Genomic DNA, 26,728 nt, shown 5'->3' on the forward strand with positions numbered 1-26,728 from the left:
AGACCCGCAGAGGGCCAAGGCAAGTCCCAGGTTGGGGGCCTGTCCGGAGAGGGTGTTTGCATCCTGAACGCCTCCCTGCCACCTAGAGGGTGCCACCAGCCAGCCCCGAGATGGGCTCCCAGAGCTAGAACGCTGGGTAAGGCCTGCTCTCACCTCCCATGTGGACTGACCAGATGGAGACAGAGTGACCAGATCCCAGCTGGAAACCCAGCAGAGGCAGAGGGACAGGGCTGTGGGAGCCGGGAGAGCAGCTGGAGGAGGTATCCAGCCAGGGGAAGGAGCAGAGGAGAGCAAGAGGCGGGGGAGCTGGTCACCGGATGGGGATCTGGGGACATAGGAGAAAGTGGCTTTGTCCTGCAGCGGGCAGGCCAGGCCAGACTGTCCCGAGGGGCCGGAGGAGGAGCTAGCAGCGGTGGGGACAGAGAGGCCTCTGTGAGCAGGAAGCGCCCAGCTGGCTGGAGCCTACGAGTCTCCTGGGGCTCTCCTAATGGAAAAGAAGCGGGACGCAGGGTCGCCAGTGCTTGTGGCCAGGGAGCCAGAGGGGGAAAGTGGGACCTTTGTGGGGGGCGCCCCCGTCGTTACCCCAGGAGGCTCCCGGGGACAGGTCTTTTTGTAGGGTCAAAGGCCCCGCCCCTTGGAGAGGTGGCCGGGGCAGCCAGCCACAGCTGGATCGAAGAAAAGGCGAGCCGCGGCGGGAGGGCTGGAGGGGCTGAGGCGGGGCAGAACGGGCGGCCGCGAGGCCGGGACGGAGCGGGAGCCCGGGGATCCGGTTCCGCCTGCCCGGGGCCTCCGCGCGCCTCCGGGGCCCCTCGGTAGAAAAAAAAAAAAAAAAAAAAAAAAAAAAAAAAAATCAAACCGCCTCTCAGCCAATCGGGGCGCAGACAGGACGGCCTCGGCCAATGGCCGCCGCGCATGCTAATGAGGGCCGCCGCGGCGCGGAGGGCCCGGTTCAAAAGCGGTGGCCGTTGTCGCGCGGACCGAGCCCCGCCGTGGGGCCGCGCGGGGACGCACGTGGGTGGGCGCGGGGACCGAGCCCATGGCCGGGGCCGCCACGGCCGAGCGGGGCCGCGCGCGTCCCTCCGCGCCCGCGCCCGCGCCCGGCACCGAGGGGCTCCCGCGCGCCTTCCTGCAGAGCCTGCGCACGCTGTTCGACATCCTGGACGACCGGCGGCGCGGCTGCGTGCACCTGCGCGAGATCGAGTCCCGCTGGCAGGGCGCCGACGCGCGCGAGCTGCCCCGCGGGGTGCTCGAGGGCCTGCGCCGGGTGGCCCCGGCCAGCGGCTACCTGACCTTCGAGCGCTTTGTGGCCGGCCTGCGCTCCTCGCTGCTGAGCGCCGACGGTGGCCCCCGGGACCCTGCACGCGCCCCGGCCCGGCCCGGGGACCGGCCGCCGCCGCCGCCGCAGCGCCTGGTGTTCGCGCCGGCGGACGAGCCGCGGAGCGTCCTGGAGAGGAAACCCCTGCCCCCGAGCGCGCGCGCCCCTCCCGCCGGCCCCGGCGGCGCGGCCCGCAGCCCCGAGCAGCAGTGCGCCCCGGCCGAGGCGGCGGGCTGCCCCGCGGAGCCCGAGCGGCCCCGGAGCGCGGCGCTGGAACGGAGCCCGAGCGCGGACGCAGGTGAGTTCCGAGCGGCCCCCGGGACCCCCTCGTAGCTCTTCCCGGGCCCGGGCAGAAACCGGAGTCCCACAGCCGCTGCCCGTGCGTCTTCCACGAGGGACGGGGCTGGGGAGCGGGTCTTCGTGGGCCTGAACGGAAAGGGGCTTCATGCCTGTTGACGTGAGCCCAGGGGTTCGGGGGGCAAGCCAGCCGCTTTCCTGCCACCGCGTAAGGCCAACAGGAGCGGGCTGGAGGTGGGGTGGGGGGGGCGGCGGGTGACTCAGGGAGCCCATCCTGTGCCAGGCCTGAGCTTGGGCTCCCCACCTCCAGCACCTTTTCTGCACCTGGGGACACCTGGGCCCTCAGTCTCCTTGTCTCTCTGGCAGAGGTGCCTCCCTCTCAGAGAGGGTCCCCCTTCTCAGTCTGACCGCTCAGCCTGGGGGGCTGGGCCCACTGACCCCGCTGAGGTCCAGGCAGGCAGCGGCTGCTGCAGGCGGCTCCAGAGGACCTGGCCCTGCTGCCAGGATGGGCAGGGACGTGGGTGGGTCTCCTGCACCCCAGTAGGGCTGTCCCATGGCAGACGCCATGGAGGGAAACAGGCTGTAGTCCCTGGGGACGGCTGGCAGACTCCTCTCCTGCCTTCCGGTCCAGTTGGCAGTGACGGGAGATCGCTGAATGGGCCCCTGTCTCTCCCCACCCCGTGCCTGCCTTGGGAACAGGACCTGCATTATGGCTGGGGGTGGGGGCCAGGTTCCCAGAGGAGCCCCAGGCCCCACAGCGCATTCAGCCTGTGCACCTGTTCTGCCAGGTGAGCCTGCCCACCTGCAGCGGCTGTCGGTCCACACTGCTCCGCCACCCTCCCTGGACTGCACCCCCGACTCAGCCATATTCTCCAGCCCTGCAGCTGGTGTTTGCAGCCATGGTGGCCCTGGCCTCCCTGGTGAACTGATCCAGCAGCCGTACCAGGCTGGCAGACCCCACGTTCTGTGGTGAGGCGGCTTCGGAGTGTAGCTGGCTCCAAAGCAGGGTCAGTGTCATCATATGGCCACGCGGTTTGAAACCCACCATGGATCGCACACGTGGCAGGGCCTGGGGTCTGGAAGCCTGAGCCTGTAGTCCAGCCCTACTGTGATGTCCCACGTGGCCCTGGGTCACATAACACACATCTCTGAAAGTCACATGGCTAGGGCTCTAGCTGTCGCCCTCTAACAGGCAAACAGAGGGCCAGACAAGTGGCGTGGCATGTTTGATGGACACAGCTGACTTTTGGGGTGCCAAATCTGGAGCTTTGAGGTCACTCCAACTCCCAGAATGCCACACAGCCTTCCAAGCCCACAGCCCAGAAGTTCAGGATCTCTTTCCTTGTTCCCACCTGGGACTGTGTGTTTGCTCCAGGCTGGCCCAGGCCCTGGAGGCGTGGCCTGTGGCTCAGGGCCCTGGAGGGGCAGGGCCGCCCCCACCTAGAGGCCATCCAGCTGGACACCCACCATGCTGTCATCTGGGGACCCAGGAGCTGCGCTGTGGACTTGATTGCACAGACCAGGCCAGGCGTCCTAGGGCTTCCTCCTCAGCCTCCCTCTGTCATTGTGCTCTCCACGCCCACCTCTGGAGGCTGTGTGACTCCCACTGTCTTGCCCCAGAGCTGCCACCGCTCAGCACCGAAGGCTGGAGCTCGAACTTGGTCCTTTGTGGAGCGAGGCTCTCTGCCGTGCCTACCTGGGCCCAGTTCTTACCTTACCAGGTGCCCGGGGCACGGCCTCCAGGGATGTGTCTGGTGCTGGGGCCACGGCTGGAGGCTAAAGGAGGGTGCCCTCCTCCACACTGGTACCCACATCTCCTGTAGACTGGGGAAGGGGCATGTACTCCCTCACCAGGAAGCTGGGCTGGATGGCACCAGCACGATGCTCTTGCTGCCCCCAGGGGAAGCCCTCAGGCCAGCTTCAGAGCAGGTGTCCAAGAACACCAGGAAACATCTACCTTGTCACTGGTGTGCACGGCCTGGCCTATCACACACGCCTGGGGCTTTTTTGTTTTTTGAGACAGAGTCTGACTCTGTCACCCAGGCTGGAGTGCAGTGACGTGAAACTTGGCTCCCTGCAACCTCAGCCTCCTGGGTTCAAGTGATAGTCCTGCCTCAGCCTCCGGAGTAGCTGGGATTACAGGCATGTGCCACCACACCTGGCTAATTTTTTGTATTTTTAGTAGAGACAGGGTTTCACCATGTTGACCAGGATGGTCTCCATCTCTTGACCTCGTGATCCACCCACCTTGGCCTCCCAAAGTGCTGGGATTACAGGTGTGAGCTACCGCGCCCAGCCATAATTTTTGTATTTCTAATAGAAATGGGATTTTGCTGGCCAGTTGCCTGTAATCCCAGCACTTTGGGAGGCCGAGGTGGGTGGATTACCTCAGGTCAGGAGTTCAGGACCAGCCTAGCCAACATGGTGAAACCCCATCTCTACTAAAAAATAAAAAAATTAGCTGGGCATGGTGGTGGGCACCTGTAATCCCAGCTACTCGGGAGGCCAAGGCAGAATTGCTTGAGCCTGGGAGGCGAAGCTTGCAGTGAGCCAAGATCATGTCATTGCATTCCAGCCTGGGAGACAAGAGTGAAACCTGGTCTCGGGGAAGAAAAAAAAAAGGGCCGGGTGCAGTGGCTCACGCCTGTAATCCCAGCACTTTGGGAGGCTGAGGCGGGTGGATCACAAGGTCAGGAGATAGAGACCATCCTGGCCAGCATGGTGAAACTGTCTCTACTAAAAATACAGGCCGGGCGCGGTGGCTCAAGCCTTTAATCCCAGCACTTTGGGAGGCCGAGGTGGGTGGATCACGAGGTCAAGAGATCGAGACCGTCCTGGTCAACATGGTGAAACCCCATCTCTACTAAAAATATACAAAAAATTAGCTGGGCATGGTGGCACGTGCCTGTAATCCCAGCTCCTCAGGAGGCTGAGGCAGGAGAATTGCCTGAACCCAGGAGGCGGAGGTTGCGGTGAGCCGAGATCGCGCCATTGCACTCCAGCCTGGGTAACAAGAGCGAAACTCCGCCTCAAAAAAAAAAAAAAAAATACAAAAATTAGCCGGACACAGTAGCTTGTGCCTATAATCCCAGCACTTTGGGAGGTTGAGGCAGGTGGATCACCTGAGGTCAGGAGTTCGAGACCAGCCCGACCAATATGATGAAACCCCGTCTTTACTAAAAATACAAAACTAGCCAGGCGTGGTGGTGTGTGCATGTCATCCCAGCTACTCGGGAGGCTGAGACAGGAGAATCGCTTTAACCCGGGAGGTGGAGGTTACAGCAAGCTGGGATTGCGCCGCTGCACTCCAGCCTGGGTAACAAGCAGAACTCCATCGAAAAAAAATCAAAAATAAAAATTAGCCAGGTGTGGTGGCGGGCACCTCTAATCCCAGCTACTCCGGAGGCTGAGGGCAGGAGAATTGCTTGAGCATGGGAGGCAGAGGCTACAGTGAGCTGAGATCATGTTATTGCACTCCAGCCTGGGTAACAAGAGTGAAACTCATCTCAAAAAAGAAAGAAAGAAAGAATAGAAAAGGAAGGAAAGAAAGAAGAAATGGGGTTTTGCCGTGTTGTCCGGTCTGGTGTCGGACTCCTGAGCTTGACTGATCCACCCACCTCACCCTGAAAACGCTGGGATTACAGGCGTGAGCCATCGTACCTGGCCGTGAGGACTACCTTTCTGTGGCACTCACCATCCTGACAAGTTAAGTTTCCGTCATTCACGCCCACATCTGCCGCCCTACGGGGCCACAGGCAGATGGGAGAGGAATAGTCAGGACCAGAACCCTCTGCCCACTCCTCCCTTACCCAGCCGCCTTGGAGACCTGGGTGTGCCAGCAATGTTCTGGGCACCGAGCATGCAGAAAAGAGCTGGACGAGGCCCCTGGCCCCAGGGAGCTCACGGCCCAAGGTGGGGGCAGGGCGTGTATATGAGCAAAGGGGCAGGCTTGGTGGCTCGGCCCTCCCCAAGCCGGTGTGAGGAGCTGGGCCAGGGGAGAGGGACCGAACTCCAGCCTGGCACAGAGGTGACACGGGGGCCACGCCAGGCCGGTGCCCAAGACCTCGAGGGTGAGCTGAGATGTGGGGGCTGCTGCACCTCAGCAGAGCCCAGCCAGGCAGGTCTGGAGGTGAGCCTGGCCCGTGCCTCCCCACCCCAGGTGCAGCGGCCTGCAGGGCCCTGGAGGCGGACTCAGGGGATGCCCGGCGGGGCCCCCGTGCCCGAGGGGAACGTCGGAGGCACACCATCACCAGTGGCGTGGACTGCGGCCTGGTGAGCAGGGGCTGGGACTCCGTGGGGCTCTCCCTCTTGCCTGGAGGCTGGAGGCTGGCGTGGGAGCAGGGGCCTTGGTCCTGGGGAAGCCTGAGGTGGGAGCGCTGTCAGCTCTGCACATCTGTCTTCCTACTTGGGCTGGAATACCCTGGAGGGATGGCCCAGGTTCAGGCAGAGGGAGGTCAAGAGGTCATTAAGGGCAGCTCTGAGTGGCTCACCAGATCACTACTGCAAACTCACCAGCGGGGTGCTCAGCACAGGCGGACCCTAGGGGGGGCAGGCTGAGCTCAGGGGCCAGTCACCCCCAGCCCAGGGAGGCCTGAGTGGAGGGGCTGAGAAAGGCCAGGACCCCTCGGCAGGAGGCACGGGGCTCACAGGTGCAGGGGTTCTCGGAAGTGTGCATCTGTGCCTGTGTGTGTGCTGCGTTTATGCTCGGAGCTCTGGGGCCCATGCGCAGGCCGGCTGGTGCCTGCGGGGACGTGTGCGTGCTCTGGGGGGGGGGGTTATGCGTGCCTGCGGGGACGTGCGCGTGCTCTCAGGGACCGGGCACACCATGTAAAGGCACGTGTTGCAGCTGAAGCAGATGAAGGAGCTGGAGCAGGAGAAGGAGGTGCTGCTGCAGGGTCTGGAGATGATGGCGCGGGGCCGCGACTGGTACCAGCAGCAGCTGCAGCGAGTGCAGGAGCGTCAGCGCCGCCTGGGCCAGAGCAGAGCCAGCGCCGTGAGTGCCATCTCCCTGGCCACAGGTCCCCACACATGGGGACCCCAGCTAGCCCTAGGCACCCCTATTGCGGCTGCCCCATTCCAGGACACAGTGGCTATCAATTCCACCCAGGGAGCTGTGACACCCCTTTCCTCCCCTGGTGCTGCACCACTCCTAGGGGCTAAGGTGCCCTGGGCACAGCTCCCACCTCAACAACGCCCCTGGGACCCATCTAGGCTCTCAGCAGCATTGGGGGCCAGGAGAGCCACCTGTGGGGACCCCCATCAAGGCACCGTGCTGGCCCTGGCTGGCCCTCCTCTCTAACCACTTGTCCTCTGCTTTCTCCCCAGGACTTTGGGACTGCAGAGAGCCCCCGCCCACTGGGGCGGCTCCTGCCCAAGGTACAGGAGGTGGCCCAGTGTCTGGGGGAGCTGCTGGCTGCAGCCTGTGCCAGCCAGGTGAGTGTGCCCCAAACCCCCACACCCACGCTGGGGCCCAGGCCAGGTTAATGCCCCCCGACCTCGTCCTGGCCTGCCTAATCCTGCCTTCCTGCAGGCCCTGCCCACGTCCTCCTCTGGGCCCCCCTGCCCTGTCCTGCCGTCCACCTCGTCCCCTGGCTGGCAGCAGCAGACCATCCTCATGCTGAAAGAGCAAAACCGACTCCTCACCCAGGTGAGGCAGCCGGGAGGGGTGTGGGCGGGGACTCCTCACCCAGGTGAGGCAGCCGGGAGGGGCGTGGGTGTGGGGGTGAGGCCCCCAGGCCTTGACCGCGTACCTGCCCAGGAGGTGACGGAGAAGAGCGAGCGAATCACGCAGCTGGAGCAGGAGAAGTCGGCGCTCATTAAGCAGCTGTTTGAGGCCCGGGCCCTGAGCCAGCAGGACGGGGGGACTCTGGACTCCACCTTCATCTAACCCACGTGGGGCGAGCGGCCCCGGGGCTGGCCTGGCACTCAGCCCTTCCAGGGCAGGCGGCCTGTCGCACCCACGCCCTCTGGCTGGAGATCCCGGCAGGCCCAGGCACAGTCCCTGAGTGGGCGCCTTCCTGCCCGCCTTGCCAGCCGGGCTCCCCAGGCCTGCCCCAGCCTGGCATGAGCTCTTTGTTTTGGCTCCCGGTGCTGACATGGGCCGGGGCTCTCTTGAGTGTGCCTGGCTCGCAGCGACTCCTGCCGCCGCCAGTGGACAGCGCGGGACCCCTCCGCGAGTGACCGGATCTCCGGCGTTTGCCACGTTGCCGCCCCGACCCCGTCTCCGGGGAGGGGCGCCGTCACGCCGGGCTGCACTTCCGACGGCGGCCAGCAGAGGGGGCCGGCGGGTCCCCCCATCAGCCCGGGCGCAGGACTGGGGGCTGGGGCGGCCCCTAAGCGGGGGTGCCCGCCTGGCAGGGGAGCCCCAGGGACGGCGGTCGGACTTCAGATCCTGGCCAAGGCTGAGGGACTCTGGCTGAGCGGATCGGGGAGCCGGGCGCGCGAGAGCTTGGGCTGCGTGTGTAGACGCCGGGTGTGGCCTTCCTGACCCCGGCCAGGACGCGGCCCAGCGTGGAGTCCCACAGAACCACCTGTGAGCCTGGCTCCCCAGGAGGGGTCAGCCTGGGCCCCCAGACAGCTCCCAGGCACGTTGCAGGCAGAGCCTGTCCCCCCACTTAGAATTCCTGAGGTCTGGGGTCCTGCTCACCCCGCTTTCCTCCCAGGCCTAGCCTGACCCCAGGTTTCAGCAGGGAGAGGCCACTTCCCTCAGCCAAGGAAAAGGAGAGGCCCCAGAGTACAGGAGAAGGCTGGGGCAGGTCCCCTTGAGTGTCACGCCCTGCCCCAGCCCAGGCCCGCGGGTGCTGGGGTAGTCACTGGTGGGGGACCCAGTGCCACCAGAGCCAGGAGCACAGCAACAACACGGGCAGGTTCTTCAGCCCAGGGCCCCCAATGTGGAGTCAGTGTGTGTGGGGCGCAGGGACCCTGGTGCAGGGTCAGTGTATGGGGGGGCGCAGGGACCCTGGTGCAGGCTTAGTGTATGGGGGGGCGCAGACACCTCCATGTGGGGTCAGTGTGTGGGGGGCACAGGGACGGCGGTGCAGGGTCAGTGTATGGGGGGCGCAGGGACCCCAGGGCAGGGTCAGTGTGTGGGGGGCGCAGGGACCCCGGGGCAAGGTCAGTGTATAGGGGGTGCAGGGACCCCGGTGCAGGGTCAGTGTGTGGGGGGCGCAGGGACCCCTGTACAGGGTCAGTGTGTGGGGGGCGCAGACACCTCCATGTGGGATCAGTGTGTGGGGGGCACAGACACCTCCATGTGGGGTCTGTGTGGGGGGCACAGGGACCCCTCATGTCCAGGGTACTTTAGTGCACTGTCCCACAGGAGGGGTCCTGGCAGGCAGTGCAGCACCTCCCTTCTGGAACCCAGCTCCACATTCACCTGCCCACAGCAACCCCACGGAGCCACATCCCCCCTGCACCCAGCCTGCCAGGGGTGTCCCAAGATGGGCCAAACCCAGGGTGCAGCTGCCCTCCTCACCTGAGAATGGGAGTGGGCTTTCCAGGGCACATGAGGGTGCCAGCCTGGACCTCCTGGGCAGGAAAGGGAGAGGGTTTCAAAGGCCTGTGCCCCCATCCCCAGTACCAGGTGGGCTGCCAGCAACAGCAGAGAGAAGCCCCTCCCCCCATCAGCAGCAGGCTGGGGTCTGCCCGCCAGAGCCTCCCCACATCTGTCTTTGAGAATGCCTGCCATGCCCTGGGGGATCCTGGCATCCTTAAAGGACTGGAAGCAGGAGGCCCAACCATGTCTGTCCCAGGGTGACCTCATCAGGAGACCGCCCACAGAGAGCTGGATCCCAAAGCTAAAGCAGAAATGTGAGACAGGGTGGCACCTCCAGAAAAGCTGCCTCTCAGCCTTGGGGTTCCATACAAGGTGAAGAAAAATAGGTTCCTCAAGTTTACAGCTTGAAATCAGGTTAGTGTGTGTTCCGAGAGGCCAGGAGCCGAGAAGGTAAAGTGACCCCTGCTGTCAGGGTCCAGATGGCTGGCAGAGGCACACGCAGACCCTGCCTGGAGCCCGCCCTGGTAACGCTGGTGAGTCAGTCTCCGTTCAGGATGTGAGCAGCATCCCTGGCCTGTATCCATGAGGTGCCAGTATCGTGCAGGCTCATCCATGCATGTGCACACAGTTGTGTCACCCACAAATGTCTCAGGATGTCAAAATGTGTCCCTGGGGGCAGAAGTGCCCTGGCTGAGAATCTGCCCCAGAGGAACACAACCACACCTGGCCTCAGGATTTTGTGTTGGCCAAGTTCCATGGAAAAGGGACATCTCAGCCGGGTACCGTGGCTCACGCCCGGAATTCTGGCACTTGAGGCCAGGAGTTCGAGACCATCCACCTGGGCAACATAGTAAGAGACCCCATCTGTACAAAAAAAAAAAAAGAAAATGAGATACCCAGTTTTAAAAATTCATAAACACTTCAAGGAAGCAGTACACTGAGACCCAGCAGAAGCAACAGATAGAGTCTAGACACAGATGCTGGAATATCAGAGAATATAAAGTAACAGTGTTTTATATATATCTACAGAAATAAAAGAGGTTTCTGGAAATATGAACAAGGAATGGTATTTATAGTTTCTTCATAAAAAGCATAATCTTGCGGGGTGTGGCAGCTCAAGCCTATAATCCCAGCACTTTGGGAGGCTGAGGTGGGTGGATCAAAAGGTCAGGAGATTGAGACCGTCCTGGTCAACATGGTGAAACCCCGTCTCTACTAAAAATACAAAAAATTAGCTGGGCATGGTGGTGCATGCCTGTAATCCCAGCTACTCAGGAGGCTGAGGCAGGAGAATTGCCTGAACCCAGGAGGCGGAGGTTGCGGTGAGCCGAGATCGCGCCATTGCACTCTAGCCTGGATAACAAGAGCGAAACTCTGCCTCAAAAAAAAAAAAAAAAAAAAAAAAAAAAAAAAAAAAAAAAAAAAAAAATCATAATCTTGCGGGGTGTGGCAGCTCAAGCCTATAATCCCAGCACTTTGGGAGGCTGAGGTGGGCGGATCAAAAGGTCAGGAGATTGAGACCAGCCTGGCCAACATGGTGAAACCTCGTCTCTACTAAAATAAAAAAATTAGCTGGGTGTGGTGTTGGGCACCTATAATCCCAACTACTGGGGAGGCTGAGGCAGGAGAATTGCTTGAACCCGGGAGGCAGAGGTTGCAGTGAGCCAAGATCTCACCACTGCAGTTCAGCCTGGGTGACAGAGTGAGACTCTGTCTCAAAAAAAGAAAAAAACACCAGGTGCAATGGCTCATGCCTGTAATCCCAGCACTTTGGGAGGTTGAGGTGGGAGGATGGCTTGAGCCCAGGAGTTTGTGGCCAGCTAGGGCAATGTGACCACAAAAGACCCTGTCTTTTTTTTTTTTTTTTATATGGAGTTTCGCTCTTGTTACCCAGGCTAGAGTGCAATGGCACAATCTCAGCTCACCGCAACCTCCGCCTCCTGGGTTCAGGCAATTCTCCTGCCTCAGCCTCCCAAGTAGCTGGGATTACAGGCACGCGCCACCATGCCCAGCTAATTTTTTGTATTTTTAGTAGAGACGGGGTTTCACTATGTTGACCAGGATGGTCTCGATCTCTTGACCTCGTGATCCACCCGCCTCGGCCTCTCAAAGTGCTGGGATTACAGGCTTGAGCCACCACGCCTGGCAACCCTGTCATTTAAAAAAAAAAAAAAAAAGGAATTTGTGTGCAGAGCCTAGCCCCACAGGGTCTAGTGGGTGTTCTTTTGTGTGCGGACACGATAGCTCACAGGAAAGAAGGACACAAGACACAGAGATAAGAGAATAATTCAGCTGGGTCCGGGGGACCGCTGCCACCAAGGGGCGGAGTCCAGCAGTGGCCCCGAATGCCTGGACAGCTGACATTGTATACAAGGCAGGGGGCAAGGCCAGAGAGTGACTCGTCTGACATGACTGACAGGGTCACGTCAATCACGTGCTTACAGTACAGGGCCCCTCTCAGGTAGCCGCTGCCCGGAAGAGTGGCACGTACGTCAGCATTTTTCTACACACTTCTCAGACAGGTTAAAGGCTTTTAGGATTCCCCTACTCTTATTTCTCACGACTTCTAAGAACTTAAAAGGGGAGCCAGATGGGAAAGTGGAACCTGAACGTGGACGAGGATGGTGTGAGAGCCCCTGGATGTCTGCGGCCGGCCTGGCTAGTGTCAGGCCTTCCTCAGAGCCAAGTAGAGCAGAGTGTTCTCTTGACTCCCCAGTGAAAGGGGAACTCCCCTTCACGGCCTGCTAAGTAACTGCTAAGCGACGGGCACCTTCCCAGGCACTGGTGTTACCGCGAGGCTCTCACTCTTGTCTCCCGATCACTTCTCATGATGTCCCTTCAGTTCCTAATTATATTTCTCCTGGTTGTTTCTATACTGTAAGACTAGAATGTCTTTATGCTATAATACTAAAGCAAAGATTAATGATAAAGAATAATGATTTAATAAGACTGATTATATAATTGATTATGACTGTTTCTAAACATATTTGGTATCATTGCTAAAAGTAAATAATCAGTCATTTATTATTCTGGGACAGATTGTGCCTTCAGTCTCTTGCCTTGGGACCTGGGCGGCTTTCTTCCCACACAGGTGCATCTGTGGTTCCAGCCCCTGGGTAGCATCATGTGAGTCCAGGAGGTTGAGGCTGCAGTGAGCTATGATTGTGCCACTGCACTCCAGCCAGCCTGGGTAACAAAGCAAGACCCCATCTCTTTAAAAAAAAAAAAAAGAAAAGAAAATTGAAAGAGTTTAGGAGGCCGGGCACAGTGGCTCACGCCTGTAATCCTAGCACTTTGGGAGCGGAGGTGGGTGGATCATCTGAGGTCAGGAGTTCAAGACTAGCCTGGCCATCATGGTGAAACCCCATCTTTATTTAAAAAGAAAGAAAGAGTTTAGGAAACTATCATCCAGAACATACCGCAGAAAGAGAGGAGATGGGAAATGGGAATGAGGGGCAGTGGGCTGTGGGATGAAGGCGAGAGGGAGCCGCCCGTAATCCCAGCACTTTGTGAGGCTGAGCTGGGTGGATCATGAGGTCAGGAGATCGAGACCATCCTGGCTAACACAGTGAAACCCCTCTAAGCCAGGCATGGTGGTGCACACCTGTAGTCCCAGCTACTCGGGAGGCTGAGGCAGGAGAATTGCTTGAACCTGGGAGGTGGAGGTTGCAGTGAGCCGAGATCATGCCACTGCACTCTAGCCTGGATGACAGAGTGAGACTCCCTCTCAAAACAAAACAAACAAAAAACTGGGCATGGTGGCGCACGCCTGTAATCCCAGCACTTTGGGAGGCCGAGGCGGGCGGATCAGCTGAGGTCAGGAGTTGGAGACCAGCCTGAGCAACATGGCGAAACCCCGTCTCTACTAAAAATACAAAATTAGCCGGTGTCGTGGTGCGTGCTTGTAATCCCAGCAACTCAGGAGGCTGAGGCAGAAGAATCACTTCAACCCAGGAGGTGGAGGCTGCAGTGAGCTGAGATCGTGCCATTGCACTCCAGCCTGGGGAACAAGGGCAAAACTCCATCTCAAAAAGGAAAGAAAAAAACAGCTGGGCGCAGTGGTTCACGCCTGTAATCCCAGCACTTTAGGAGGCTGAGGCGGGTGGATCACAAGGTCAGGAGTTCGAGACCAGCCTAACCAACATGGCGATACCCCGTCTCTACTAAAAATACAAAAATTAGTCACGTGTGGTGGCGGGCACCTGTAGTCCCAGCTGCTCAGGAGGCCGAGGCAGGAGAATGGATTGAACCAGGGAGGTTGAGGCTACTGTGAGCCAAGATTACGCCACTGCACTCTTGCCTGGATGACAGGGTAAGACCTTGTCTCAAAACAAAACAAAAAACAAAACAAAACAAAACAAAATAGGTTTTCCTCTTTCATAAAAAAAGTAAATTTAGTAAAATAGGAAACAAACTTTACAGAAACTTGGTTGAGAAAACATACACAAAACATCGGGCTAGATTAATCAAGAGAAAAGAGAAAGACACAGATAAGTGGTATCAGGAATAAAACGGAGAGAAGTGGTCACACGTGCTGCAGAAGTTACGCCAACTCTAAGACGATGTTTTAAATGAGGTTGTGGCAATTCCGTTGGGGTGGGTAACTTCCTAGAAAAAAACCAAATCAGCCACATGGGATGTTTATGCCTGTAATCCCAGCACTTTGGGAGGACTGCTTGAGCCCAGGTGTGTGGAACCAGCCTGGGCAACATAGGGAGACCCCCAACTCTTTATTTATGTATTTTATTTTTTTATTTAAAGATGGGGTTTCACCATGATGGCCAGGCTGGTCTTGAACTCCTGACCTCAGGTGATCCACCCACTTCAGCCTCCCAAAGTGCTAGGATTACAGGTGTGAGCCACCATGCCCGGCGGGAGACTCCATCTCTACAAAAAAATTTTAAAATTGGATGTGTGTGGTGATGTGCACCTGTGGTCCCACCTACTCGGGAGGCTAAGGTGGGAGGATCACTTGAGCTCAGGAGATGGAGGGTGCAGTGAGCCATGATTGCACCATGACTCTTCAGCCTGGGCAACAGAGTGAGACCCTGTCTCTAAAAATAATAAATCCCCCCCCCCAAAAAAAAAAAAAAAAGAAATGAGAAAAATACAAAATTGGCTCAAGAAGAAACAGAAAACCCACCTAGCGCTATAACTATCAAAGACATTGAAATAGTACCACAGAAGCCAGCTCGGTGGTGTACGCCCGGAATCCCAGCTACTCCAAAGTGCTGGGATTCCAGGTCTGGCCATCGCGACACCAAAACCAAAGGGGAGGCCGGGCGCAGCGGCTCACACCTGTAATCCCAGCACTCTGGGAGGCCAAGGAGGGCAGATCACTTAGGCCAGGAGTTCAAGACCAGCCTGGCCAACATGGGGAACCCCCATCTCTATTGAAAACGCAAAAATGAGCTGGGTGTGGTGGCGGCCGCCTGTAGTCCCAGCTATTCGGGAGGCTGAGACACAAGAATCGCTTGAGCTGGGGCAGTGGAGGTTGCGGTGAGCTGAGAGTGAGCCACAGTACTCCAGCCTGGGCGACACAGCAAGACCTTGTCTAAGACAAAAACCAAGAAAAGCCAAAGAGGAGCCAGCCATGGACCTGTAGTCCTAGCTACTGGAGAGGCTGAGGCAGGAGGATCACTCGAGGCCAAGAGTTGGAGGCTCCGGTGAGCTATGATCGCACGCTGCAGTCCAGGCTGGGCAACATAGCAAGACCCTGTCGCTAAAACAGGGAAACCAAAGACCTGCTACCTACTTACAGGGAAGAGGCCAGGGGTGCAGGGAGGGGGAGACTGTTACCGGCACACCAGGGGTTCAGTCCAGGTCCTGCTGCTCACTGCACAGAAAGCCCATCGCGGAAACAAGAAGTGACAGGGAGAAAGCTTTCATCCGGCTGCAGCCACGGAGACAGATGCTCAGTCTCAAACGTGTCTCCCTGACTGACTAAAATTAGGGGTTTACAGAGTGGAGAAGCAATGCAACCAGGTATGAGAAAGCCGGGGTTAGGGCAGCTAAGGGAGGCGCCAGGCAACAGGAAGCCGGTGGTTGGTTAGGCAATCTTGACCGGGGATTGGGGGGTGGGGGGCCTGGCTTCTCATCGTCCAGACACTGTGATGGGTGAGTTTTAGCTCTTCCGTTCTATCTGCGAGCCCTAACAGTTGGTTTCCTGAGAAAGGAACTCAAATAGGACAAATGTCACTTTCTCAAATTTTAAGACTAGGAGGATCAATTTCAGTGTTTATTCAAATAAACCATAAAGATCCCAGCTACTCAGGAGGCTGAGGCAGGAGGATTGCTTGAAGCTAGGAATTCAAGACCAGCCTGGGCAACACAGTGAGGCCCCATCTCTAATAAAAGGAGACAGGGGGCTGGGTGTGGTGGCTCACGCCTGTCATCCCAGCACTTCAGGAGGGCGAGGCAGGTGGATCACTTGAGGTCAGGAGTTCGAGGTCAGCCTGGCCAACATGGCAAAACTCCATCTCTACTAAAAATACAAAAATTAGCTGGGTGTGGTGGCTCACACCTGTAGTCCCAGCTACTCAAGAGGCTGAGAGGGAGAATCACCTGAACCTGGGAGGCAGAGGTTGTAGTGAGGTGAGATTGTGCGACTGAATTCCAGTCTGGGCAACAGAGTAAGAGTCTGTCTCTAAAAAATAAATAAATAAATAAATAAATAAAATAAAGTAAAATAAAAGGAGACGGGAGAAGCTGGTTCTAAAATTTCCATGGAGCTGGGCACAGTGGCTCATGCCTGTAATCCCAGCACTTTGGGAGGCTGAGGTGGGTGGGCGGATAACCTGAGGTCAGGAGTTCAAGACCAGCCTAATATGGCAAAACCGTCTCTACTAAAAATACAAAAATTAAGCAGGTGTGATGGCGTGTGCCTGTAGTCCCAGTTACTTGGGAGGCTGAGGCAGAACTGCTTGATTCTGGAAGGCAGAGGTTGCAGTGAGCCGAGATCGCACCACTGCACTCCAGCCTGGGCAATAGAGTGAGAATACATCTCAAAAGATAAATAAAAATGAAATAAAATTTCCATGGTCAAGCAAAGGACACAGAACAGCCCCATGGAGCAATGGACTGAAGGCACAGTCCCTCTTCCCAGAGGTCAAGCGGTGCTCGAAGGCTCTGGGGAGGAGGCCTGAGCGGCGGAGGGTGCTCAGCTAATGAAGAGAGACCCCAAACAGAGCCCTGGGCTGCAGCCGGCCTGGGTGGGGGCGGGGGGAGGCTGTGCAGACACTGCACAGGGGGCCACGTGACACGTGGCGCTGGGACAGCTGGTTTCACACACGGGAAAAGGTGAGCCGGACCCTTTCCTCACGTCCTGCACACACACACCACCTCCAGGAGGATCGAAGCTGTGATCAGCAAAACCAGAACGCCTTCAGGAAGCACGAGGGAGAGCATCTTGATGATCTCATAGCAGATTACTGAGACGTAGCCCCAGAGGAGCAAGGAGAACCTTCACCATTTACCGGCTGCAGGACCAGGTTCGGGACACAAGGGCGTCTGCAGGTCGGCAGGAGCAAGGCAGGCATCCAGTGGACAGAAGCCGTGGAGCCTGGCTTTGCCGGAGGCACTGCGAGACATCCCCCCCGCCCCGCGTCTTTGGGAACCTGGGAAATGCATACTAAAGTCAAAACGAGACACCGTTTTGCCCTCAGCAGCTTCCCTGAAATCCCAAGGTTGCACAACACCAGATGCTGATGGAGATGTGGGGGCAGCCAAAGCTGTCACGCTCACGGCGCAGCTGCAGCCATCATTCAAAAAATAACTTGGCACTTGCTAGAGAAGCTGAACACACACTCGAATTACAACCAGCAACTCTGTTGTGAGACAGAGAAGGGCTCACAAGACTGCACGTGTGTGGCCGGGCGCCGGGGCTCATGCCTGGAATCCCAGCACTTTGGGAGGCCGAGGCATCACCTGAGGTCGGGAGTTTGACACCAGCCTGGCCAACACGGTGAAACCTTGTCTCTACTAAAAATACAAAATAAGTCAGGCGTGGTTGCCGGCTGTGCTGAGGCTCTGAGGACCCTCCCAGGGGTTCTCCCCGAACCTCTCTGCCTGTAATCTGAGCTACTTGGAAGGCTGAGGCAAGAGAATCACTTGAACCCAGGAGACAGAGGTTGCAGTGAGCCGGAATCGTACCACTGAACTCCAGCCTGGGCGACAGAGAGAGACTCCGTTTAAAAAAAAAAAACAACAGTGCGCATGTGCGAGCAGCAACCTCAGCACGGCCGAAAGCAGACGCTTTTCAGTAGCTGCAGCAACACGCCATCCGCACGTTCTCACTCACGGGACCCGGCAGAGCAAGAAATGAACAAGCCACACCTTTCAGTGTCCACAGGGTGAATCCCAAACGTGAAATGTGATGAAAGAAGCGAGTCCCAGAACATGCAGCACCTCAGAGACCACGGACGGGGTCCTGCCACCCATTCTGTGTCTCCCACCTCCAACGGGACAGCAGGGGCTTCCCCGCCTCTCGGGGGCCTCTGCAAAGTCTGCGCTCCCCAGGCCAGTGGGTGCCCTCCCCACAGGGCTGTGTGTTCCTGCAGGCTGGCCTGGCTTTCAGCCCTCAGGAGGTACTCAGTAAGCATTTGTTGAATGACTTAATGAGTACATGAAAAAGGGAGCAATGAGTGAAAGGCCTTTCACAATTAAGGTGTTTCAGCCACAGAGCAAGCTTCTTTTGAGATGGAGTCTCGCTCTGTCGCCCAGGCTGGAGTGCAGTGACCTGGCTCACTGCAACCTCCGCCTCCTGGGTTCAAAGGATTCTCCTGCCTCAGCCTCCCGAGTAGCTGGGATTACAGGTGCTCGTCACCACTCCTGGCTAATTTTTGTATTTTTAGTAGAGATGGGGTTTCACCACGTTTGCCAGGCTGGTCTTGAACTCCTGACCTCGCCTCGACCTCCCAAAGGAACCCTCTGTGCTGCTTCCATCCAGGATTACAGGCATGAGCCACAAAGCACAGGCTTCTGATGGGGAGACTGAGGCAAGCAAGGCAGCCAAGATCTCAGCAGGCCTTGGTGAAGGCCCTGGGAGGTCTGAGGCCTGTGTGGGAGGGAGGCTCTGAGGATCCTCCTGGGGGTTCTCCCCGAACCTCTCTGCATCCAAATTTTTCCAGCACAGCCTGGGCCAGGCCATGTGAAAGACATCTGGAGCCCCCACCCCCGAGAGGGTCCCAGAGGTTGGGGGCTGCCCCACCCAGAGCCCCCTCCACCCCTTTTGCTTCTGCCAGCTTCTGTCTGACACTACCCCAGGTCCGCCTTCCAGGGTCCCTGAGTCCATGCCGGGAAGGGGTGTTCCCCCACCCTCACTCTGAGAGATCTCAACGTCTTCCTCTGTCCTGGCCCCTCTGGGCTCCCTGCCTCTCTCACTCCACAGGCAAAGCTGGGCACTCAGCCACGAGCCTGTCTCCCCAGGGCAGAGTCCAGGCCTCCCTCTCCCTCCCCATCCTCTCAGGCCTGGCAGGGCTCCTGCTCCCTGGCCTGGACTTTTTGTCCGTGAAAGACAGTCCAGAACACCAGGAAGCCCCGCTGGGCCTGGCAGAGCGTGGGGGTGCCAGGGGCACCGGCAGGCCAGTGGGGGGGGGGCCACAGCCCCTGCCTCTGGGCGCCTTTGTTCCTCTCTGTTCAGGCATGATGTACTGTGCGTGCCTCTGTCTCCTCTGGGCTTTCAGGGTAGAAGAAAGGCCTGGGGTCAGCGTGGGAAAAGGGCCTGAGGCCTGGAGCTCAGCACCAGCCACACCCAGAGACTGTCTGCTGCGCCCCACCAGGCTGGGCTCTGAGGCTGGGAGGCAGTGAAGCTGCTTCCCAGGGCTCCCACCCCTCCCTTTGGGGTCCTGAGCTAGAAGAAAGACGCCTTTGCTGGGCCTGTGACGCCAGATCCTCACCCCCAGTGGCAATCCCAGCACAATTGTCGCCGCCTGTTCCAGAGGCGGGCATGGTCTGGACCCTGTCCCAGGAGGCTGCCCTGTGGGCCCCAGCAGCCCGCAGTCCCTGTTGGTCTGGCCTCGTAGCCCCTGACGCCGTGTGGCCGGAATTACTGGGACAGGAATTTCCACTTTGCAGCAGGCGCGAGGGGGGCACCCCTGGCCGGGCTGGGATGCAGGGCCTGTGGAGGCAGCGCCCCCCGAAAGGCCAGCCGTGTCCGGGGCGGAGGGGCAGGGCTCGGGTCTAGGGCCAGCTGCGCGTCACCTGCCCCAGCCTTACCCAGAAGCCTGTTGCCGTCCCGCACCCCAACCCTGCTGGCCTGGGGTCCCTCTTTCTTGTCTTCGGGCTGTGGAGAGGCCCCTCTGGCTCCCGTCCTGGGGAAGCCTCTGCGGCCTCAGGACAGCGGGCACTGGGAGGCACTGGGCCGGGAGGAAGGGACATCTGCCCGTCTGCGCTGCGTCCTTCTGCGTCCCGCTCGGTGTGAGCCGGGCCGTCCCTGCGCTTCCCGCCGCCGCGTCCTCAGCGCGCGCCCAGGTGAGGCGGCTCTGACTCGGGCCTCCGGCGTGGGTCTCGCCTGGGTCGGCTGAGCGTCTCCGCGCTGGCTCAGGGGCTCCCGCAGGCCTACTCGGTCCTCACCGGCCGGGGGGTCGGGCTCGGGGCTTCGCCCCAAAGCAGGTGCCGGCCCCCCGCGTCCTCCTGAGCCCCGGCCCGGGCCCGCCTGACTCCCGCGGCTGCCGGCGCCTCGTTCCCGCCAGCTAGTCCGGCCTCCCAGGCTAGGCCAGGAACACGCGCGGTTCTCAGCTCGGGACCCTCGGAACCAGCCGCCCGCCCACCGCACGCCGGGTCTCCGGCCTCCGGCCTCCACGGGGGAGCCCTTGCAGAGCGGGCGGGAAGGGGAAGGGGGGCCACGGACCCGGGAGGCGCCTCTCACCTGCGCCGGCCGGACCGCGGGGAGCCGGGCGCGGAGGCGGATCCGCCCGTGGGCGTGACCGGAGCCTACCGCCGCCCCGCCCCCTCGCTCGCCCCGCCCCCTGGCCCCAGCCACCTCCGGCTTCGGCTCCCCGCGGTCTCCGGGTCCACGCGTCGTCGTCCCGCGCGCCCATGGCCGGGAAGATGCTGTCATTGCTGCCGCCGCTGCTGCTGGCCGCCGCGGGCCTCGCCGGGCTGCTGCTACTGTGCGTCCCCACCCGCGACGTCCGGGAGCCGCCCGCCCTCAAGGTGCGCGCCCTGGCACCCAGCGCTCGTCCGGGGAGCAGCGGGCCGGGCCGGGCCGGGGAGCCGGGGGGCGGGGTGGGGGCGCGGCTGGGAGCCCGAGCAGGCTCAGCCCGAGACCCCCACCGCGCTGTACTCCTGGCGGGCCGGGTGGGATCCCCGGCTCCGCGCTCTGCTCTTCCGGCCCGGGAACGCGGGACAGCGGTGGCGCTTCCACGGCGACGAGGTGCTGGAGGACCCAGTCCCGGGAATTCCGCGCCGGCCGCCGAGCCGTCAGTGCGGCCCAGGGGCTGTGTCCCTGCTCGCAGGATACAGCGCCGGGATGCCCTCTGGGTGCTGCCGGACGCTGCCCTCGGCCCTGTGCGGGCCCCCAGGGGCACCCCGAGCCACTTCTACCCTGGGCCACCTCCCTGACGGTGCGGACTGTTCAGCCCAGGCGAGAATCAAAAAGCCCGAGGGCCCAGGGCCCCCTCCGGACTCAAGGGCGGCCTTGACTGGAGCAGGCCTGGCAGGTCCACAAAGGCTTGGAGCAGGCTAGCCCAGATTCCCCTCCAGCAGGTCCTCTTGTCGGCCACTTTAACCCTTTATTGGGCTTGTAGTGGGTAAGGTGGAGCCGAGCCCCCCAAATCCAAAGGGGAGTCGGAAGCTGAGAGCTCTGTGGCCCTCGGCCGGGTGGCAGTGGACCTGCTGGCCTATTGACGCTCGGCTCTGGAGAGGCTCTTGGTCTGGGTGGACTGGTGTGGACTACTGCAGCCCTCTCGAAGGCTGGAATTGGCACCCGGGCCTGGGAGGCTGGTCCCCAGCTTTCCAGGTGGATCCGGGACGCTGGAGCAGGAGCTGGAAAGGGGTGTCTCCGAGCTCACGCTGCCCAGGTCTGCAGGAAGGCCCACCCAGCGCCCCCAGCAAGGCAGGACCACCTTATCTCTGGCCCTGGCTTGGAGGCCTGGGGAGAGCGTGTCTTCAACAGGGATGGCTTTGCTCTGAGGCCCATAGCCAGCCTCAGTTTGGCCTTCTTCCCCTGGGGCCCTGCTTCTCCCATCCTCAGGTTGGGCTGGGGTCAGAGGAGAAGGAAAAAGAGAGGGGAGGAAGGAGAGGGGAGGAAGAGTGGCTCCAGGGGTTCCTCCTGCAGCGGCACTTCCTCCCCTTGAACCTGGGGACCTCCTTGTGCCCCTGGGGAAAAGTCCGTGGGGCCCCTTGTCCCTGGCTCAGTCCCTCAGTCTGCCCTTCCCAGGAGGGCTGTTGCCCTGAGCCTGGCATGCCAGCTGCAGGCAGTCAGGAGGGAAGAGTCACCTGCCGCCCTGTTCTCCTTCCAGCCGTGGCTGTCTTGGTCCCCTCTGAGCCTCAGCATGAGGCTTGGCACATGACTGGGGGGGAGTGGCAAGCTGGAGGCACCAAACAGTGAGGCCTTCAGAACCCCGGACACCCCAGGCCGACTCCCTCCCCTCCCCCAGTACGGCATCGTCCTGGATGCTGGCTCTTCACACACGTCCATGTTTGTCTACAAGTGGCCAGCAGACAAGGAGAATGACACGGGCATCGTGGGCCAGCACAGCTCCTGTGACGTTTCAGGTGAGGCCCGGCACGCCCCAGCCAGGACGCCCACTCAGCACAGGGTCCCTGGGGCCCCCTCCAGCCTTAGCCAGGGTCCCTGGGGCCCCCTCCAGCCTTAGCCCAGGCAGGTCCAAGCACTTAGTGCCTTCTGCTTAGTGCTGGGTGGGGCTCACTCCAGGCAGAAGCCCTAGAAACTGAGAGGCTGGGCGCTTTGCGCCTGGATCGGGTAGGAGTGGTTTGTATTCTGGAAAGGAAGCTGAGGCAGCAGGTGGGAGGTTTGGGCCTTGCCTGGCCCAATATTGGCCTCTGTGTCTCTGATGGAGCAGGTGGAGGTCTGGGGGCCTGGTGGGCACACCCAGGCAGGCCCCAGGAGGCCGCCCTGGGTCAACGATGCCCAAGGCTTTGTTGTAGCACCTGCACCCACACCCACTCAGCGGGCACAGCCTTGGTCTCTGGGTGGCACCTGGGCCCCTTTGTCTCCAAGCTGGGCGTTTCTGGGGGCTTAAGCCGGGAAGGTGTGCCACCTGGCCTAGAACCCAAGCTCTCCCACCCCCACCCTTACTCTCCTGGCTGGTGGCCCACCTAGGGGCTGCCTGTGAGGCATGGGCTCATCTCTCTGCCTCTCTCTAGGTGGGGGCATCTCCAGCTATGCAGACAACCCTCCTGGGGCCGGCCAGAGTCTGGTTGAATGCCTTGAACAGGCGCTTCGGGATGTGCCCAGAGAGAGACATGCGGGCACGCCCCTCTACCTGGGAGCCACAGCGGGCATGCGCCTGCTCAAGTGAGTGTGCCTGTCCCCTGGCCTGTCCCCTGACAGCCCTTCCCCTTGCGGAGCAGACCCCAAGCACCCCTGCCGCAGGCTCACGGTCACCTGGGGAGGAGGCCTCTTGGAGTTCTCTGTGTTTTACAGCCTGACCAACCCAGAGGCCTCGGCCAGTGTGCTCGCGGCGGTGACGCACACGCTGACCCAGTACCCCTTTGACTTCCGTGGTGCCCGCATCCTCTCTGGCCAGGATGAGGGCGTGTTCGGCTGGGTGACTGCCAACTACCTGCTGGAGAACTTCATCAAGGTGGGCCTGGCAGCCAGCCGAAGAGCCAGTGGGCATGGGCGCCTTTGGCACCTGGGTGACCCCACACTCCCCTCTTCACAGTACGGCTGGGTGGGCCGGTGGTTCCGGCCACGGAAGGGGACGCTGGGGGCCATGGACCTGGGGGGTGCCTCCACCCAGATCACCTTTGAGACGCCCGGTCCAGCGGAGGACAGAGCCAACGAGGTTCAGCTGCGTCTCTACGGCCAGAACTACCGAGTCTACACCCACAGCTTCCTCTGCTATGGTCGCGACCAGGTCCTCCAGAGGCTGCTGGCCAGCGCTCTCCAGGTGCCCCTCCACCCTGGCTGCCCTGCACTGCACAGTACCCTCCTGCGGCAGAGCCTGGACAGCCGCCGAGCTGTGGAGGGCTTCTCCAGGCTGGGCTGTAACTGGCTGGAAAGTCAGCTGGGAGGACCAGAGCCTGAGCAAAGGCCCGGTGGCCGGGCTGCGTCTGGAGAAGGGAGGGCTGGGACGGCTCTCAGGGGGAGCCTGGGTGGTGGGCTGGGCTCTCTCAAGCAGGCAGTGGGCCATGGATTGCCCTGGGCACCCAAGTGAGGCTGCCAGACTCAGACCTGGGGGAGGTTCGGTTCGTCGGGCTGGTCCTCTGGAGTGGCAGTGAGGCCACCTGGTCATGCTGAGGATCCCCGCAGACCCACGGCTTCCACCCCTGCTGGCCGAGGGGCTTCTCCACCCAAGTGCTGCTCGGGGATGTGTACCAGTCGCCCTGTACTGCGGCTCAGCGGCCCCGGGCCTTCAACAGCAGTGCCAGGGTCAGCCTGTCAGGGAGCAGTGACCCCCACCTCTGCCGAGATCTGGTTTCTGGGCTCTTCAGCTTCTCCTCCTGCTCCTTCTCCCGATGCTCTTTCAATGGGGTCTTCCAGCCCCCGGTGGCTGGAAACTTTATCGTGAGTAGGGGCAGACAGGGGTGGCGGCAGGTGCCCTGAGCAGCCGGGTCCGGTCCCGGTGTGACTGTGCTGCCTTACAGGCCTTCTCTGCCTTCTTCTACACTGTGGACTTCCTGCGGACTTCGATGGGGCTGCCTGTGGCCACTCTGCAGCAGCTGGAGGCAGCCTCGGTGAATGTCTGCAACCAGACCTGGGCCCAGGTGAGCCCACTCCCCTCCTCCAGGGCCCTGGGGAAGGGCTCGGCCTCCACATGCCTCCCCAGCCCTGCGTGCAGAGGTGGAGGGCTGTGACCAGGAGGTTGTGAACCAGACAGTGGGCTGGAGAAACTTCCCCAGGCCCGACCCTCATCCCAGACCTGGAGGGCAGAGGGGAGGCCGCTCAGTACCCAGGTTTCTGGTTTCTGCCACTGGTCCCTCCATAGTGCCATGCAAGGGAAAACAGAAGTGGGGTTGGGGAGTGTGCCCAGTGGAGAAATGTGCCAGTCGTCCCAGGACTGGGGTGGTGAGCAAGGCCCTACACCGTCCTCCCAGGACCTAGTCTCAGACTAGGGTCGGGGAGGTGGGGAAGGGTGGTGAGCCAGCGGGCAGACTCAGGCCTCGGGTTCGTCCTGTTTCCCTGGCCACTCACCAAGGTGTTGCTGCCTCCTGCTCCCCGTCACTGGCCTTCCAGGCAGGGGCGTTGGCTGGGGAGGGATAGAAGGGTGCCCTGCGGGGTTGCCCACAGGGCTGCGTCTTGCCGCACGTGTCGGAGCCCAGGTGGTGGTCTCTAGCTGCGGAGGGTGGCAGTACGCCGGCCACTCTCCCCGTGGGGCCGAGACCTCCTGCTCGCCGCCTGCCTGATGGTGTCCCGCCCGCGCCCCAGCTGCAGGCTCGAGTGCCAGGGCAGCGGGCCCACCTGGCCGACTACTGCGCTGGGGCCACGTTTGTGCAGCAGCTGCTGAGTCGCGGCTACGGCTTCGACGAGCGCACCTTCAGCGGCGTGACCTTCCAGAAGAAGGTGGGCGGGGCGGGGCGGGCGGGGCGGGGCCAGTCGTGGGCGGGGCCTCGCGGGAGCTGAGGCCACGCCCTTCACCGCAGGCCGCGGACACCGCGGTGGGCTGGGCGCTGGGCTACATGCTGAACCTGACCAACCTGATCCCCGCCGACCCGCCGGGGCTGCGCAAGGGCACAGACTTCAGCTCGTGGGTCGTCCTCCTGCTGATCTTCACCTCCGCGCTCCTGGCTTCGCTTGTCCTGCTGCTGCGGCAGGTGCACTCCGCTAAGCTGTCGAGCGCCATTTAGCGGCCAGTGGGGACAGCTGCCCCATCTCTCTCCTGTATCCCCCCCGTACCCCCACCCCTCCAGCCCCTGTACCCCCACCCCCACCCCTGTACCCCACCTCTCCACCCACCCACACCCCTCCACTCACCCCTGTACCCCCACCTCTCCACCCACCTCTCCACCCACCCCTGTATCCTGCATCCTCCCCCCACCCCTCCCCTACCCTCCATCCCTTACCCTTCCCCTCTCCTCCACCCCCACCCCTCTATCCCCCCACCCCTCCTCCCACCCCTCTATCCCTCACGCCTCCCTCCGAGACTTATTCTCCATCCCTCCACCCCACTCACAGTATCTCTTCCCCTAGGGCAGCCTGGGAAATGGGAATCGAGACTCAGGTGCCCACACCTACAGGGGTCCAGGTGGGCAGAGAGCTCAATCCAGCTCCTCGGGCCGCTCCAGCCCGATTCAGCCTGGGTGTCACTCCAGGCTCCATGCTCCTCCTTCTCTTCTTCAGGGTTGGGTCTCCCAGGAGTAGGGCCTTGGTGCTGAGAATCAGGGGCCTCAGAAGTTCCTTCTGTGGAGTCTGGGTCTGTAGTGGGGAGGGTCACAGCCCACGGGCTGGCAGCCAGCCCAGCACCTACTTGTAAAATTTTCTAATAAAACGTTTTTCCAGCCGGGCGCGGTGGCTCAAGCTTGTAATCCCAGCACTTTGGGAGGCCGAGGCGGGTGGATCACGAGGTCGAGAGATCGAGACCATCCTGGTCAACATGGTGAAACCCCCTCTCTACTAAAAGTGCAAAAAATTAGCTGGGCATGGTGGCACGTGCCTGTAATCCCAGCTACTCAGGAGGCTGAGGCAGGAGAATTGCCTGAGCCCAGGAGGCGGAGGTTGCAGTGAGCCGAGATCGCGCCATTGCACTCCAGCCTGGGTAACAAGGGCGAAACTCCGTCTCAAAAAAAAAAAAAAAAAGTTTTTCCCAGAGAAGTGAAAAGAGCATGTGTGTGGGGAGGGCGTCCTGCTGCTGCCTGTGCCCCGACTTCCCGCTGCACTGGTGCACAGGCCTGCCTCCGTCTTGAGGGTGGACACCAGCTTTCCCTCCTGTCTTCCGCTCTAGAGCCAGGCCTGGGCCAATGGCTGTTCCCCTGCTGTGCCATGGCAGCCTAGAGCAGCTGCAGGATGGCTGGCCCAAGGGGGTGTTCCTGGGCCCTTAAGGCTTCGCTGGCCAGCAGAATTCCCCAAAACCATCACATCCAGATCTGCGCTGGTGACCTAGCCCAGCCTGGAGGTTGCCTGGTCCAGCAGGCCTGGGGTGAAGCAACAGCTGGGGTGAAGGTAGGGACCAGGGGCAGTCAGTGCTGGTGGAGACTGGAGGGAGGGCAGGCCCTCATCAGGAGATGTCGTAGAGGGAGCTGAGATCAGGACCAGGAGGGACCCAGGGCCCCTCCCACAGAGGCAGGAGTCTTGCACAGAACCTGGCTGTGGAGCCATGAGATGGCACAGGGCACCTTGCCCTTCTCCCGTCGGACTGAGTGTCCTGCACTCCCAAGAAGCATCCTGCAGCCCCTCCCCAAGCCAGTTTTCTCCAGGACAGGAAGCCCTGGTCTTGCCCACTCGCCCCTCCCCTTTCTGGGAAGTGAGCTCAGACACTGCCTTTGTCTGCTCAGTG

General features: G+C 60.8%; 2 protein-coding genes across 4 annotated transcripts; both read left to right on the forward strand.

The window, feature by feature from the left end:
* Positions 1-935: 935 nt before the first annotated feature.
* On the forward strand, positions 936-10,167 carry SAPCD2 (suppressor APC domain containing 2). The gene is made up of 6 exons (XM_039461386.2): positions 936-1,613; positions 5,772-5,884; positions 6,459-6,605; positions 6,938-7,045; positions 7,143-7,259; positions 7,371-10,167. The coding sequence occupies exons 1-6, from the start codon at positions 1,037-1,039 to the stop codon at positions 7,497-7,499; spliced, it is 1,191 nt and encodes a 396-aa protein (XP_039317320.2). The 5' UTR covers positions 936-1,036; the 3' UTR covers positions 7,500-10,167.
* A 9,908-nt stretch (positions 10,168-20,075) lies between these two features.
* On the forward strand, positions 20,076-25,173 carry ENTPD2 (ectonucleoside triphosphate diphosphohydrolase 2). Of its 3 annotated transcripts, none has more exons than XM_074394445.1 (9): positions 20,076-20,261; positions 21,707-21,824; positions 22,437-22,587; positions 22,717-22,876; positions 22,958-23,185; positions 23,548-23,802; positions 23,883-24,002; positions 24,664-24,798; positions 24,879-25,173. In XM_074394445.1, the coding sequence occupies exons 1-9, from the start codon at positions 20,145-20,147 to the stop codon at positions 25,080-25,082; spliced, it is 1,488 nt and encodes a 495-aa protein (XP_074250546.1). In that variant the 5' UTR covers positions 20,076-20,144; the 3' UTR covers positions 25,083-25,173. The 3 variants fall into 3 exon arrangements, with proteins under 3 accessions (XP_074250546.1, XP_074250548.1, XP_074250547.1); XM_074394447.1 differs by having other exon boundaries at positions 23,036-23,185; XM_074394446.1 differs by having other exon boundaries at positions 21,761-21,824.
* Positions 25,174-26,728: the final 1,555 nt, after the last annotated feature.

This window comes from Saimiri boliviensis, chromosome 2 (assembly GCF_048565385.1).
Source record: "Saimiri boliviensis isolate mSaiBol1 chromosome 2, mSaiBol1.pri, whole genome shotgun sequence".
Taxonomy (NCBI): Eukaryota; Metazoa; Chordata; class Mammalia; order Primates; family Cebidae; genus Saimiri; species Saimiri boliviensis.